This window comes from Phyllobates terribilis, unplaced genomic scaffold (genome assembly GCF_046119375.1).
Source record: "Phyllobates terribilis strain yellow unplaced genomic scaffold, ASM4611937v1 Scaffold_4__5_contigs__length_816908805, whole genome shotgun sequence".
NCBI lineage: Eukaryota > Metazoa > Chordata > Amphibia > Anura > Dendrobatidae > Phyllobates > Phyllobates terribilis.
The window spans coordinates 217610613-217627902 of record NW_027362764.1 but is presented as its reverse complement, the minus strand read 5'-3'; the positions used below and the strand labels follow the sequence as shown (position 1 = coordinate 217627902).

General features: G+C 40.3%; 1 protein-coding gene across 3 annotated transcripts in view; it reads right to left on the bottom strand.

Moving 5' to 3' along the window:
- NEK11 (NIMA related kinase 11) overlaps window positions 1–17290 on the bottom strand; it is a 405201-nt gene that overhangs the window by 381008 nt on the left and 6903 nt on the right. For 2 of the 3 annotated variants that reach the window (XM_073678085.1, XM_073678084.1), the window contains exon 2: window positions 5784–6037. In XM_073678085.1, the coding sequence (XP_073534186.1) occupies window positions 5784–5950 (167 nt within the window). In that variant the 5' untranslated portion in view covers window positions 5951–6037. Of the gene's footprint in view, window positions 1–5783; window positions 6038–17290 lie in introns of those variants that run through there. The other variant, XM_073678086.1, reaches the window with a different exon arrangement.

The following is a 17290-nucleotide window of genomic DNA, read 5'->3' as shown; positions in this document are numbered from 1 at the left end:
CATAAAGAATAGGAGGCAGAAATGGAAAGGCACAGGAACAAAAATAATAGTAAAATTTCATAGAATTATTTTAAATCAGGTAAAAAATAAATTTATGGCAATTCATAGGTCCTCTTTACTGAGATGGAGATAAATACTTCTCTCAGGACTGATCTCAGATACAGTGCATTAACTTTGGCACAGGATAAATAAGAGTTGTGGGGAATAAATGAAGAGGAAATATATTTGGGGGGGGGTACAGTGCTGTATTATAAAGACCACCTTTGGCAATGCTGAAACTGTACAGTATTGTATTGTAAATTGTTGTGCAAGTAGTCTGTACAGTAGTGTACTCATCATATGGACTTTCACGGGTTTCCACTTTCCCACTGGATTTCCCTAATTTGTTCTGTGTGTAGTTGCAGCAGTATCCTCAGATAGGTCATCAATATAAGATTAGTGGGGTCTGTCACCAGGCACACCCACCGATCAGCTGTTATGTAAATATTGAATGAAACTGCACTGTTAAATATAGTGGCCACTTTTAAGTCCTACAGATCAGCTTCTATCCATGAGAATAGGAGCTGATCTACAGTATCCTGCAGCAGCTGTTACCTACTGAATGGAGCTGAGCAGTGCAACTCTGTGCAATGTCTACATCCGGCTGCTGCCACAGCCAATCAGTGGGGGTGCCTGATGTTGGACCCCCACCAATCCGATACTGATGAAACATCCTGGTGATAAGTCATCAAAGACTTATGACCAGGGAACACTTTAAAGTAAAGATTAAGTAGAGGATTCCCAACCCAATTATTGTGCTTTATGGTGACTGATCCTGCAGCTGAATCTTCTCAGATGTCACAAGGCAGGCTGCAGTGACCAAGAAGAAACATCTCTGAAGCAGCCGGGACACAGTAAGGTCATTACAGCCTAGATTTGTTAATGGTAGTAGGAAGAAGTGGGCAGCCTCAGTAAGGTCTAACTTGAAGCTCCTCAATCACAGTGAAAAATCTGTAGAGGACATCCATGTACCATGTGCAATTTAAAATACTGGTTTCTTCTGAGGCGCCTCAGGAGCTTTGGCCTCCCCACTTTGGTACCATGCTGGCATTAAGTTCTCAGGAGGCACTAACTTTCCTGGACCATGTTCAACCAGATTCTGATGTCCAGAAACCCTCCAAGGAACTATGCCAAACTGTCTACATGTTCACTGATGCAATACTAAGCTTTTCTAAAGAGACCATGATTGTCAGCGGTTGACTATTCATCTAAGAAACTAACCCATAACAAAACCCGCCTATTAGCTAGAGAAATCTGAATGCACTCCATAAATCATAAGTACGTGATGTATTATAGATCAGTTGGGAAACAAAATAAAAAGCTTTGTAGACGCTGAAGTGCTGGTACGGCAGTGATGGTGCACTCGCTGCCTATTCCTTATTCAGGATTACACTTCTGGGGGCAGACGCCGCGCTGTCGTACACCTCATTCTCATATTTCACACTGTATTCTTTCCACTTGTCATTAATTGTTACTGGGGGTCTCACGTTATCAGACTCGGCCATGTTTTACATAAACTTCGCTTTGTAGTACCTGTAGAATTGTGACCATCCAGCCACTGTATATTACTGGGGTCTCAATCAAGTCCCTGGCTGAACTTGACAATGCAGAAGCAAGGCAGGATGGAACATGTAGGTTTTTGATTGAAAGCTACTTCTGGTGTTTAATGGTAGAAACTATCAGGAATCCTTTGTGCCCTCCAGAATCACATCCTAATACCAACAACTGACTAAAGGATTCACCGACGGGGTTCAAAATACAGGATTCAGAAAATAAAATGCACATTATATAACGTCTATTCAAATATTAAAAGGCAGGTATAGAATGAAATATAGGTACAGTTATATGAAAAAGTTTGGGCACCCCTATTAATCTTAAGCTTAATGTTTTATAAAAATTGGTGTTTTTGCAACAGCTATTTCAGTTTGATATATGTAATAACTGTTGGACACAGTAATGTTTCTGCCTTGAAATGAGGTTTATTGTACTAACAGAAAATGTGCAATCTGCATTCAAACAAAATTTGACAGGTGCATAAGTATGGGCACCTCACCAGAAAAGTGACATTAATATTTAGTAGATCCTCCTTTTGCAAAAATAACAGCCTCTAGTCGCTTCCTGTAGCTTTTAATGAGTTCCTGGATCCTGGATGAAGGTATTTTTGACCATTCCTCTTTACAAAACAATTCCAGTTCAGTTAAGTTTGATGGTCGCCGAGCATGGACAGCCCTCTTCAAATGATCCCACAGATGTTCAATGATATTCAGGTCTGGGGACTGGGATGGCCATTCCAGAACATTGTATTTGTTCCTCTGCATGAATGCCTGAGTAGATTTGGAGCGGTGTTTTGGATCATTGTCTTGCTGAAAGATCAATCCCCTGCGTAAATTCAACTTTATCACTGATTCTTGAACATTATTGTCAAGAATCTGCTGATACTGAGTGGAATCCATGCGTCCCTCAACTTTAACAAGATTCCCGGTGCCGGCATTGGCCACACAGCTCCAAAGCATGATGGAACCTCCACCAAATTTTACTGTGGGTAGCAAGTGTTTTTCTTGGAATGCTGTGTTTTTTTGCCGCCATGCATAACGCCTTTTTGTATGAGCAAACAACTCAATCTTGGTTTCATCAGTCCACAGGACCTTCTTCCAAAAAGAAATTGGCTTCTCCAAATGTGCTTTTGCATACCTCAGCAGACTCTGTTTGTGGCGTGCTTGCAGAAACGGCTTCTTTCGCATCACTCTCCCATACAGCTTCTCCTTGTGCAAAGTGCGTTGTATAGTTGACCGATGCACAGTGACACCATCTGCAGCAAGTTGATGCTGCAGCTCTCTGGAGGTGGTCTGAGGATTGTCCTTGACTGATCTCACCATTCTTCTTCTCTGCCTTTCTGATGTTTTTCTTGGCCTGCCACTTCTGGCCTTAACAAGAACTGTCCCTGTGTTCTTCCATTTCCTTACTATGTTCCTCACAGTGGAAACTGACAGGTTAAATCTCTGAGACAGCTTTTTGTATCCTTCCCCTGAACAACTATGTTGAATAATCTTTGTTTTCAGATCATTTGACAGTTGTTTTGAGGAGCCCATGATGCCACTCTTCAGAGGAGATTCAAACAGGAGAACAACTTGCAAGTGGCCACTTTAAGTAGCTTTTCTCATGATTGCATACACCTGGCTATGAAGTTCAAAGCTCAATGAGGTTACAAAACCAAAAAAAGTGCTTTAGTAAGTCAGTAAAAAGTAGGTAGGAGTATTTAAAACAAGAAAATGATAAGGGTGCCCATACTTATGCACCTGTCAAATTTTGTTTGAATACAGATTGCACATTTTCTGTTAGTACAATAAACCTCATTTCAAGGCAGAAACATTACTGTGTCCAACAGTTATTACATATATCAAACTGAAATAGCTGTTGCAAAAACACCAATTTTTATAAAACATTAAGCTTAAGATTAATAGGGGTGCCCAAACTTTTTCATATAACTGTATATAAGAAAACAATTTATTACATAAAATAGGTTTTAATATAAACATCTCGGTTGTGTGTTTTCTTTTAATATATAAATAGCTATATAAAAAAGTCCAGTTTTATGTAACTCCCCCCTCCCCTAACTAATTTTCTTTTTTGTGTTTTAGTTTTTTCCCCCTTCTTCCAAGAGCCGTAATTTTTTTTTTTTGTGGGAAAAGTGTGAATGACGCCTTCCACTTTGCCATATAATGCACTGAAACATGAAAAAACAAATGTTCAGTATTTGCAGCATTCAATGGTACCTTGATTCTCCAGGTCAGTACAATTACGGCAATAGTACATTTCTATAGATTTCATTTTAATTTAACAAATTTATAACATTCAGAATTTTGTAAAAACCATATCTATATTTGCAAGTAATTACTAATTTTTCCATGAATGGATCTGCGTGAGGGTTTCTATTTTACTGAAACTTCTTTTGGTACTATTGTACGTACAATTTTTGATTGCATTTAATTCCATTTTTTAGGGAGGCAAGGTGACTGGAAAACAGCAAATCTAGCATTTTGATTTTTTTTCTTTACAACATATATTTTGAAATATCAAAATTTTATTAATGCTTTTTTTTAATTGTCAGAGTTGGAAAAGTTGGGTGATCTGAATTTTTTTTAGTCTGTAACTATTGTGTATAATGTGTAGAACGTGTTTTTAGCCCCTTAGGAGGACTGAACCTGAGATGTGTAGTAGGATGTGAACTTTGATCACTTAAAGCACCACTCCAGCAGTTTTTCTTAGTGTTTTTTTTTCAAACGTTGCAGTGGTGCTTCTAATCTAAGGTCTCTGCCCCCAGTCATATACTCACCCTCTGGCGTCTTCACTTTTTTTGGTGCCATCTTGTAACAGCAACTTCTGCCAGAATGAGGCTTTCATAGACTTGTATTGAGTTTTGACCTCCGGCTCGATCCATGAAACACTGGAACAGCGGGCAGGTCACAAACTGCCAGAGACCAACGGGAGTGGCAAAGATAAAAGGTGAAGATGGCGGCAGATGAGCATAATATCAGATAAGATCAGAGAGCGTAGATTAGAAGCACCACTTCAGCGGTAAAATAAAAAAAAGCTAAAGTGGTGCTTCAGCTAGATGCAACTTTTTTAAAAGAAAAGTCGGAAGGAAGGGGTGTGATGAGAGCGTCCATTGTCTAGAGGTCGCACTACCCAAGTGGCTGTTAACAGCAATGATTATTCCTACTGAATAAGAGAGGAGATTAGAAAAGACCCTGCTAGTACTGTGAAAGGATAGGTGCTGTTCAAATCATCGCTTTTGGGAAGAGGCTGTTCCTTTAGGTAAATGACCGCCAGATCCAAGCAGCTGAGAACCAAGCAGTGCACCGGACCTTAGGTATCCATGGTTATGACCATTGATATAGTGACAGTTAGTTAGTTGCTAGTGGTCGTAACCATGGATACCTAAGGTCCTGCCCGTGCCTGCACATGAGGAAAGAGACATAGTGAATCAGAAAAACTATGCTACATTTCTAATTGGAGGTATTTGCTATATTATCATTACACCTACTACATATTGGGATAGAATCTTGGAGATAGGAATCCCCTTTAACGCCTAATCCTGAGTGGTGTTTGTAATCTGCCGGGAGGACCCTGATGTGCGAATATAATCTGAGGGTCGGGGAGTGGGGTTGATGGGGAGGAGAGGTGGCATGTGAGGGATGATTACAGCTGCAAATTATGTTTACTGTGGTAACAACCCACCGGATGATAGGAGATGCGATATGCGGGATAATTACTGTTGCAAATTATTTAACCTTCACAAGTTAAAAAAAAATAGAAAAATAAGTATGTATGTAAGTAAAAGTAAGCTGATTAGCTACTACTGCGAATGCATGTGACGACAAGGCTTATCCCATGTATTCTTACCAGCAGCCTTATAATGTTTATAAACTTTATGATTAGCTGCGACTGGTGAAAAGCAGGAAATTACAAGGTATTGATTAGCCGCTGCTGGTAAGAATACATATTATAATAAACCCTATGTATTACAGGTAATAGCTAAACTTAATTCTGCTCAATTTTTAGCAATACAATTAATATTGAGCGGATTAAGTTCAGCCGATAGCTTCGGCCCTCCACAACAGTCCCAACTTTGTAGCTGGCGTCTTGGCAAATTAGTTGGCCATCCCTACCCTACATGTCATTCCAGCTGTACAGATAGTGGATAAGTCTGTGTGAAACACTCAATGTATCTCCAAATTACTTACAGTTTTTCTTCCTCTTTCGCCTTCTTGTCTAACACAAGATAAACTGTTCCAAAACTTCCTCTGCCGAGCCGTTGCTGTATCAAATATCTCTTTGCAATTAAGGTATCTGTACAGGCCGAGAGGGGTCGAGCATCCGTTCTCCCCTGGGATTCCTTGTAGTTTGGCATTACAGCAAATGTAGTAAACTGATCTTTTTAGAAATTTCTATGTCAGAGTGCAGTCCATATTTTTCAATGTGAGAAGAACGCTATACCCTAGGAGAGGCACAAAGAAAATATATTACAAAATGTTACATGATGGCATGTTAGAGTACAGCCCCACAATCATATTCCACAAACTATTCATTTGGTATTTTTTATTTGGACCAATGAACGAAGGAGCTGAAATTTTTGTATATCTATTGGTCCTTATCCGCACAAGAGGGTTTTCTCTACCCCTTTGTTAGTATAAAATATAATACTAGTATACAAATGGTTAAGCAGACAATTACAACTAATTAAGTGAAGAGGAACCAATGGAGACAACTTGCTCTTCCTCTTGTAAAAGGGATGTGTCCCTACACGGCCTATAAGGCCAGCACTAATTGGACAACGTCAGATGGTGAGTGGACACGCCCCTGAACAGTAACGCCCAGTTGTCAATTTATGTGTAAATTAATGGGAGGGATAATAGAGGAAGAGTGCAATGCGGAGGTTTAATCATTTACTAAAAGAGACATGTTAGGAGACAGATTCAATTTAAATATCTAGTTCCAAAGAATAAACCTATAGCAAACAAGGCATTGAGTCTGCAATCATGTGGTACCTATGGAGGCGATTGCCTAAATTATTAAAATAGAATTCCAGAAATATGGACCACTAATGGTGTTCCTGCATCTAAGAAGCTTGGTGGAAAGGCTGGTAATGTATTCTGTAATTCTTGTCCAGGGCTGTAATTGTGCTCAGATATCTTTACTGCTTTGTAAGACATCTTTCAGGTGAAAGCAGTTTAGCTTCCCTACTGTTAAAGTGATACCGTAGGTCTTGATGCTGCGTTTTGTGGAACCTCTGATCAAGACTCAAAGAACCCCAGAGTTACTGGGAACCTTGGTAGGGGAATAATGGCCTTGGGAATGAGGTAGAAAAGTCCTCAGTGTGGCCTAAAAGTTAGAGTCAAAAAATAAATTTAAAGTACTGTGGGGATTCGTTCTGGTGGGCTAAGGCAGGGACGCAGTAAAGAGGCACACATAGGCTTTCAGTCCAAGCTCAGTGTTTTCACTGGCAGTAGAAAAAAAAACACAGTCTGACAAAGGAAAAAGTCCTGCTTGTTTCCACAGCATAGGTTAGGGCCCGGACATGCCAGTCTGTGCAGATCTGATGTTGCCACCAAATGCCCCTCAGCACTTTCCCACCCACCACCACATTGAGGAGTTCTGGCTGTCTATTTATGCTGTCCTCAGACCTGCAGCTGTGCAATCCAGGCATTGACCCAAAAACCCAGAATACCAGAGAAGGTCCAGGCCAGGTCTTGACCTCCTTCCCTGCTGTTTACCAAGGCACTTACACAGGAAGGAATATATCTCCCATCCAGCACCATACCCCTCACTGCATCACAGTAGATACATTCTACAATAGCTTTCCATTTATTTGTAGTAAAAAACTACCCCTTTTTTACTGCTAAAAAGGGGAGAAAAGGAAGCTCTTTGTTTATAGTGGTGGAAGTTCCAGATACGGAACCCAAACTTAAAGAGAACCTTTCTGCAGGATTTTGCTAAGTAAACTACATGCAGTGTCATGTTGGGGCTGCTGCACTGATTAATATGATACCTGAGGTGAAGAAATCCATCTTGTGGTTCTTGTGTAATCAGTGTTTGCAGTTCTGAGTTAATAATATGCTTGTGCTCCGGGGCGGGACTGTAGGCAGAGTCTAATCTTATTCTCTAGGCCAGATCAGCAAGAAAAGACCTGCCCACAGGCCTCCCCGAAGCACAAGTATGTTCCTCATCACAGTAACAGCCTGACACAGAGACAGATAGGGTCGTGCCTGTGGGCAGGTTTTTCTTGCTGATCTGGCCTAGAGCACCAGGATGTGACCTGCCTACAGTCCTGCCCCGGAGCATGAGCATATCATTAACTCCAAGAACAACAAGACGGATTTCTTCATCTCAGGCATCATTTGAATCAGTGCAACAGCCCCAACATGACAATGCATGTAGTTTACTTAGCAAAATCCGGCTGACAGGTTTCTTTTAATAGATTATAACACATATATAGTACTGTCGTTATACACTTTGTATCAGAATACCCCTTTAAATTTTATCCGACCCCTGGGAGTGGTACAATCACAAAATTTGGCACTTAGACTTTAAAGCAGATGGGCACACCTGCTTTAAATGGGTAGTCCTGCTCTGTAAACTTCTGCACCAAAAGATGAGATGGGAAGGTAACGTCATGTCTACAGATACTTGACGGGACATGTGCGCGATTGTCCTATTCTGATGGGCAGGTATCAGTAGATGTGACTTCACCCGCTCCGCTCACCTCTTGCGCCCAGGAGGACTGACCCTTTAGGTGATCGCAGCAGATTTGGACGTGATGAAGTTAAGTGAAGGGAGTTTACAAGTACAATATGTTTTATCTTACTGCAGCTGATGGCTAATATATGCTTAGACTATCCAGATAATAAGCACCTCTCATTGTGTTTAGATTTATTCAGTCCCCGACTAATGGCATGCTATTACAAAGTCATTAACAGGAACTTGCTTGTGGAGAGACTGGATGCAGGAGAGAAACCAGTGATTACTAACTCACAAAGGAACTTAATGTTTCAACAGAGTTTTATAAACTAATTTCCCTTTTTTTTTGTACTGTTAATAGCTGCCATAACGCATTGGAATTTACACAGATAAATCATTGCAATGTGTAACTGAACAGAAATTGGCTAAAATAACATTACGGGGGGTCGGATTTGTAAATTATAGATGCAATGAAATGACATTAATTGCACTGTACAGTATAAGCTCCCAGCAGAGACACAATGTTAAACTGGTAAATTCAGAAATTATTTTACAAGGAGTGAAGGAAAGGCGCGAGCTCTGTAATTATATCCTGTGGTTACAAAGGTTGTTGTAAAATGAGTAATCAATGGATATGAGCACAATGGGCTAGCTAATCATACAGTAGAAACAAAGGGACAGATTACTCCTAGGTTAGCAAGTTACAGCTGGCGGGATCAGCCATAATATGCGCTTTTCGGAGATGTGACAAGATGCCCCCATGATGTCCGGTGGGTGTAAGATTACTGTTAAGTGTTCTCTCCAGAGGTCAATGATCTCCTGGATAGAAGCATTACCATGACTAGGGTCATAAACGCCAATTAGAAGTCGTTCAACAGGAGAAAAATGTATTTATTTTTAAATAAAAACTGATATTGGTAAAACGAGACTTTGAAAAATTCACTTTTTAGAAAATTGCAGGAGACAACGTAAGGTTATTTTACTTATCGATTTAACCTCCAAAGTCTGTTGTGTGTAAGCCTTCCCCATCAGACCTTCCCTTTCCTAATACAATTAAAGGGAACCTGTCAGAATTCCTGTTGTCTTTCTACAGTTCGACCACTAGTGGCTGCTATTGTTCACCTTAATGATTACCGCTGGAGGCTGCTGTCGTGTTCTGAAATTGCCCTTTACTAAGATGGCGGATTCTGAACCTTGGAATGCATTTTGTTTCCTGTTTGGGCCTACTTAAAGCCACATGGATTTCTCACTCATTGCTTGAGTATTGTGTCTAGCTGTTAGCTTAGTTCCAGTCTCAGCTCTTGAACATTGTTTCCCAGACTGTTCTTATTCATCTACGGATTGTTCCCTACAAACGCCTTTGTTATATCCAAGTACATCTATAACTGCTTGCTGTTCCTGCTTGTGCTCCTTAAGCCACTGGTTTCCAGCAGTACTACGCCAGTATCGTAACAGAACCTGTCATGTACAATAATGATGCTAACCTGCAGATATGGGGTTAATCTGCTGGTTAATAGCGTTCTGACACCATGAAGTACCTGCACTGAGAGCCTCGATCCCTGAAGGAAATTAGCTTTATTCCCCCAGGCATAAAGCTGACACGGTTTCAGTCACCGCTCTGTGTATAGTAAGCTATGGCTGTAACCGCGCCCCCGGCACTGACTGACAGCCGGGTCTAATGATAAGCAAGCTGTCAGTTACTGCGGAGGTGTGATGTCTCTGGTAAGGTTGAAAACGGACGCTACACATACCGGAAACACGGAAGTGTGAAGGGGGCCTAAAGCTCCGTTTACACAGACCGACCGATGGCACGATATGCCCACTAATTTGTAAAGGTTTATACACACATACCAAAGCAAATGATGCACACTGAGCAATCTGTAACAGACCGTTCAGTGCACACAGGCTGACACAGTTCTCAGATAGTTCTCAGCAGTGCGAATCTTGTTTTCACAAAACAATGCACCGTCAAGAATGATGATCTTTTGCGCTGCACAAAATATCATTTCACCAGATGAACAAACGTTTTTAAGAACGCTTGCTCACATCTTAAGGGGAATTTGTCAGCAGGTTTTTGCTATGTAATCTGAAGATAGGAGCTGAAACACATTTCAGTAATGTGTCACATCAGATTGTGTGCTGTTATCTACTTATACTGAATGTTTTATCCCCAGGAGATTATCACTGCAAAGTCTGGTGCTAGCATGACTGCTAGTCCAACTGCACCCCCTCCTCAGATAAGCAGCTCACTGTCAATATACAATGTACACAGAAAGCTGTGGTGTGGGCGGGGTTAGCTTTCTGAGCTCTGCTACATCTAAGAACTCTGATTGTGTCACAACTGCTGCACCCAGTAATCTAAGTGATACATCATTGGATTCAGGGTCTTTTTTTTACATCATGCTGCTCTCAGATGAGGTAGCAAAAACCTTCTGACAGATTTCCTTTAAGCATAGAGATGCATTCACGTGTCCGTGTTTCACAGTCTGTAAATGGACTGTGATTTCCAGACCACTAGCAGTTCTCCTGACCTGAACTCACCAGCTTGTGAAACAAAATCATGTGAACCTAAACTAAGAGCTTGTTCACGTGTTGAATTTTTACATGTACAGCGCGGTGATCGGGCGGGCTCATGCTGAGCACCGCCGCGATCACATGCGGGTGTCAGCTCTGTGTGAGAGCTGACACCCCGCAGCACCGCCCATGATCGGTGCTAGTACCGATCGCGGGCATTTAACCCCTCTGATGCAACTGTCAGTAGTGACAGCGACATCGCAGAGGGTGTGGGCTCCCTCTGTGATCCCATCTGTGATAGCGTTGTGTTGATTGTCTCCATGGTGACCCCCAGTCCCAAGATGGCCACGGGGTCCTTCAGGAAGGTGGCCTGTCAGACGCTGCTCTGATGCTCAGATCAGTGATCTGACAGTTTGAAGATGATGTCCCGCCCTGGGACAATGTAAAAAAGTAATAAAACATTTAATAAAAATTATAACAATATCAAATATAAAAATCACAAAATAAAGAAAAAATATTAATTTAATAAATATATTTATCTGTGTAAAAAAAACAATAAAAGTACACATATTTGGTATCGCCGCGTCCGTAATGACCCGACCTATAAAACTTTCCCACTAGTTAACCCCTTCAGTGAACACGGTAAAAAAAAAGTAAAAAACAAGGCAAAAAACGATGCGTTATCATCATATTCCACCAAACCTGAGCTATATTATTAGTGCAGCAAAAAACGAAGAGATCCAAGATTATAAAACAATTAATTTTATTTAGTCAATCAATAAAAATCAGAAACATGATAAAAAAATATATGTATGGCTAAAAAACAGAAAGTGGAATAAAACGCGATCAAAAAGAAGCCTGTAAATAAATATGGTGCAACTGAAAACGTCATCTTGTCCCGCAAAAAACAAGCCACCATACAGCTCCATCAGCAGAAAAATAAAAAAGTCACAGCTCTCAGAATAAAGCGATGCCAAAATAATTATTTTTTCTATAAAATAGTTTTTATTGTGTAAAAGCGCCAAAACATAAAAAAAGATATAAATGTGGTATCGCTGTAATTGCACCGACCTGAAGAATAAATTTGCCTTATCAATTTTACCACACACGGAACAGCATAAAAAAATCCCCAAAAAACAATTCCTGAATTGCTGGATTTTGTTCATTCTGCCTACCAAAAAACAATAGAAAGCGATCAAAAACTGTCACGTGCCCGAAAATGGTACCAATAAATACGTCAACTCGTCCTGCAAAAAAGAAGCCCTTACATGACTCTGTCGGCCAAAATATAGAAAAATTATAGCTCTCAAAATATGACAATGCAAAAACTTGTTTTTACAATAAAAAGCGTCTTTTAGTGTGTGACAGCTGTCAATCATAAAAACCCGATATAAATCTGGTATCGCTGTAATCGCACCGACCCGAAGAATAAAGTCGTCTAATCACTTATACTGCACGAGGAAAGGCGTAAAAAATATATAAAACCAATTCTTCACATGCTGTTGATTGGTTCTTTGTGTCTCCCAAAGATTGCAGTAAGGCTCGGCTCACATTTATTCGGTGCTCTGTGCTGAGCGCTTACACCGGGGTTTTGTGTAAATCTCAGAAATATGTGATTCAGACGGGACCCCCAGTGGAAGATTCCCTGTAATGAGGCAGATGGAGGCACTGTGGATGCCGTCTTAAGGCGTGCATAAAAGTGCAGCAGGCCACAGTTCTGTGCAATTCTGAAAAGAAGGACAACGCCGAACAGAGGTCAGACGGAGTCCAGACTAACTCTGCTGCCTCATTATAGTGAATGGATTCCTTGGGGATTTCATCTAAATCACATCACTCGGAGATTTAGATGGGAGCCCCGATATAAGTGCTCAGCGTAGCGCGCAGGAAAAACGTGATCCAAAATGTTATGTAAAATGTTCCCAATAAAAGCTTCAACTCCATTCACAAAAAAAGCCCCCACTCAGGTCCGTCATCTGTTAACAATAATATAGGGGCTTCCACATTGCTGGTAGCACAAAGGCTCTGGAAAAACTAAATGACTCCTCGCCCTCCAAAAGAAATCCAGTGAATTCTGCGCTCCCAAATCCAAAAGTCCCCCTCCATTCTGTGCTTCAGTGTGTCTAAACCGCAGTTAACGTCCACATGTTTGGCATTCCTGTAGCAATGAGAGCCTGCCTAATTTATGGGTACATGTCTCCAGAAGAACGAGCTGGGCATAATGTACTGGTCACTCCAAGTACTGGTTACTACAGCGTACTGGTCACTACAACGGCAGTTTGCAATCTTCACTTAGCAACATCCACTGCTGCTTGTTTCTGGAAAACATCCATGGAGTCAAAATCGTCACTACACCTGTAGATAAATTCACAAAGAGGTATACAGTTAGGTCCATATATATTTGGACAGAGACACATTTTTCTAATTTTGGTTCTAGACATTACCACAATGAATTTTAAACAAAACAATTCAGATGCAGTTGAAGTTCAGACTTTCAGCTTTCATTTGAGGGTATCCACATTAAAATTGGATGAAGGGTTTAGGAGTTTCAGCTCCTTAACATGTGCCACCCTGTTTTTAAAGGGACCAAAAAGTACCCTCAAATGAAAGCTGAAAGTCAGAACTTCAACTGCATCTGAATTGCTTTGTTTAAAATTCATTGTGGTAATGTCTACAACCAAAATTAGAAAAATGCTGTCTCTGTCCAAATATATATGGACCTAACTGTAATTTCCAAAATTGGGTCACTTGAGGGGGATTCTGCTCTAAAAGCACATAAGGTCTCTGTATATGGAGTCCGCAAACTATTCTAGGAAAATCTGCGCTCCAGGAGGCAAAAAGCGCTCCGTCCCTCCCGAGTCTAGCCGTGTGGCTAAGCAGTACTGTACAGCCACATATGGGGTATTTCTACATTCAGCAGAAATTGTGGGATAAATTTTGGTGCCATTTTTAGCCATTTCCCAGTGTGAAAATGTAAAATCTGGGGCTAAAACAAAATTTTTGTGGTAAAAATGTACTTATTTTTTCTTCACTGCCCAATGGTATAAAATTATGTGACACACCTATGGTGTCAATATGATCACTGCACCCCTAGATGAATTCATTGAGAGGTGTAGTTTGTAAAATGAGGTCACTTATGGGGGGGTTCAGCTGATCTGGCACCTCAGGGGCTCTACCAATGTGACATAGCACCCTCAAACCAGTCCAACAAAATGTGAACTCCAATATGGTGCTTCTTCCCTTCTGAGCTTTGCACTATGCCTCAAAAGTAGTTTTTGACCTCATATGGGGTATCTGCATACTCAAGAGAAATTGCACAACAAATTTTGGGGTCCATTTTCTCCTGTTACCCTTGTGAAAATGCAAAATTTTGTGCTAAAAAACATTCTTGCGGGAAAATTTTTTCATTTTTTTATTTTCACGGTTCAATGTTGTAAACTTCTGTGAAGCACCTTGGGGTTCAAGGTGCTCACCACACATCTAGATAAGTTCTCTGAGGTGTCTAGCTTCCAAAATGGTGTCACTGGTGGGGGGTTTCCACTGTTTAAGCACATCAGGGGCTCTCCAAACGCAACACTAATTATTCCAGCAAATTTTACATTCAAAAGGTCAAATGGCACTCCTTTCCTTCCGAGCCCTGCCATGCCCCCAAGCAGTGTTTTTTTTACCCACATATGGGGTAACGGCTTACTCAGGAGAAATTGCACAACAAATGGTATGGTGAAATTTCTCCTGTTACTCTTCTGAAAATACAAAATTGGTGACTGAAAAACATTTTTGTGGGAAAAATGTGAAAATTTTATTTTTACAGCTCAATGCTATAAACTTCTGTGAAGCACCTGGGGGATCAAGGTGCTCAGCACCCATCTAGATAAGCTCCCTGAGGGGTCTAGTTTCCAAAATGGTGTCACTTGTGGACAGTTTCCACTGTTTAGGCACATTAGCAGCCCTCCAAACACGACATGGCGTCCGTTAATTATGCCAGCAAATTTTACATTCAAAAAGTCAAATGGCTCTCATTCCTCCAAACAGTGGTTTTCTCCCACATATTGGGTATTGGTGTGCTCAAGAGAAATTGCACAACAAATTTTGGGGTCCATTTTCTCCTGTTACTCTTCTTAAAGTAAAAAAAAAATTGGTCTAAAGTAACATTTTCGTAAAAAAAAAGTAAAATGTTTATTTTTTCCTTCCACATTCCAAACATTCCTGTGAAGCACCTGAAGGGTTAATAAACTTCTTGAATGTGGTTTTGAGCACCTTGAGGGGTGCAGTTGTTAGAATGGTGTCACTTTTGGGTATTTTCTGTCATATGGACCCCTCAAAGTCACTTCAAATGTGATGTGGTCCCTAAAAAAAATGGTTTTGTAAATTTTGTTGGAAAAATGAGAAATCACTGGTCAACTTTTAACCCTTATAACTTCCTAACGAAAAAAAAATTTGGCTCCAAAGTTGTGCTGATGTAAAGTAGACATGGGAAATTTATTAACTATTTTGTGTGACATATCTCTCTGATTTAAAAGAATAAATATTCCAATTTTGAAATTTTTAAAATTTTCGCCAAATTTCCGATTTTTTCACAAATAAACGCAAGTGATATATAAAAATTTTTACCACTATTACGAAGTACAATATGTCATTAAAAAACAATCTCCGAATCACCGGGATCCATTGAGGCGTTCCAGAGTAATTGCCTCATAAAGTGACAGTGGTCAGAATTCAAAAAATTGGCCTGATCTGGAAGGTGAAAACCGGCTTCGGGATTAAGGGATTAAACTTCATGCACATGATGTTTATTTTTTCCCAGCGAATTGTTTTTTCACATTTGCCGCATATCATTTGAGCGTCTTTGCAGTGTTTTTCTTGCATTCAAGTGGGAAAGAAACTCAAGTGAAAATGCATAAAAAACGCAATCAAAACAATTGGCAAAACGTGGATATTGTACACTGTTTTTCCTGCCAACACTCTAGTTTTTTTTTTTGCAGAAAAATATGCTGCAAATACTAAATATGTGCACATACTCTAAGGCTACAGTTACACATCCATTTCCATTTTTACATCTATGAGAAACAAACCATTTTATTCCGTGTGTCGTCCGTATTGCTTCCATACAGCATACATTTTTTCTCAACTGGTTTTAAAAACTGAAGGTTAAGTATCTACATTTTTTTTCATCCACTGACGCTTAGCAATAGACCATTTAAAAACTGATGTGAAAAGAATGTCATACATTTCAATGGGTGAGACTGATCCACAAAAGCGGAAGAGAATAGGACAATGTGTGAATGGATTAATTAAACTCTATGGGTTTAAAAACAGACTGCACATTAATGAGAAAAACATATTTGTGCATGTGGTCTAAACTGACTTTTGCTTTGATAGTCATGTACTGTATGCAAGTCTAGTCATCGCATATGGCCATCCACCAAATGACCCTATATCCATTTGCTCTAAGGCCACGTTCACATGCTCAGTATATGGTCGGGTGCTCGCCGAGTATTTTGGCGTGCTCGGCATTTCATTCATTGTCGCCGCACCTGCAAGTGTCACGGCTGTTAGGCAGCACCAGGCTATCTCTGCATGTGTCACAGCTGTCTAACAGCCGTGACACTTGCAGGCGTGGCGACAATGAATGAAACGCCGAGCACGCCAAAATACTCGGTGAGCACCAGTACCAGCAGAAGCTATGAGATTTCAGAAATCTCATGCACACACTTATTTTTTTCTTCCTGACTGAATTGGAAAACTGCAGTGTTTTTGAAAACTGCAGCTTGTCAATTCCTTCAGCGTTTTAGCAGCTTTTATTTCACCCTTAGAAAGCAATGAGTAAGTGCAAAAAGGCTCCAATCAGTTTTTGCAGCGTTGTTGGTGAAAAATTCAGGTACAGCAGGATGTGAAACCCATTTATTTTTGTGATTTTTTTTTCCAAGTTTAAACCATAATGTTTAGGTCTCCTCATGAATGTTAGCATTCGTGCAATTTAATTTAATTAGTGATACGTGTGAAAGTAAACTGAGCCCTACATACTCAATGTTCTACCAAAGTGAGAAAGTAAACAATGCCCTACCAGCTGAATGGCTACCAATGAGTGAAAGTAAACAATGCCCGACCAATACAACTTCCCCGGCTGTTTTTACATTAGCAATTGTGTTTTTTTATCATGCACTCATGTAACCTTAGTGCACAGCTGCACTTCATACATGAATCTGGCTTTTTTGTTCAGAATAGTCACTATTTTTTGAGAAATAAAACACTTTTCCCACTAAATAAGTTGATCAAATTGCCCTTTTTTCCAAAAAGGTTTTATGGTTTCACATACGTCTTGCATTGGAGGCCTAACACCTTGTATTGTTTATGCTTGCAAGGTGAAAGCAAAGTTATAGTTTGGGATCCTAAAAAAATGCAGCAAAAATGCAGCAAGTAAAGCAGCAAAAAAAACAAACACCAAAACCTGCATTCTGTCTGCAGGTTTTTTTAGGATCAGGTTTTGGCTGCAGCAAAAAAA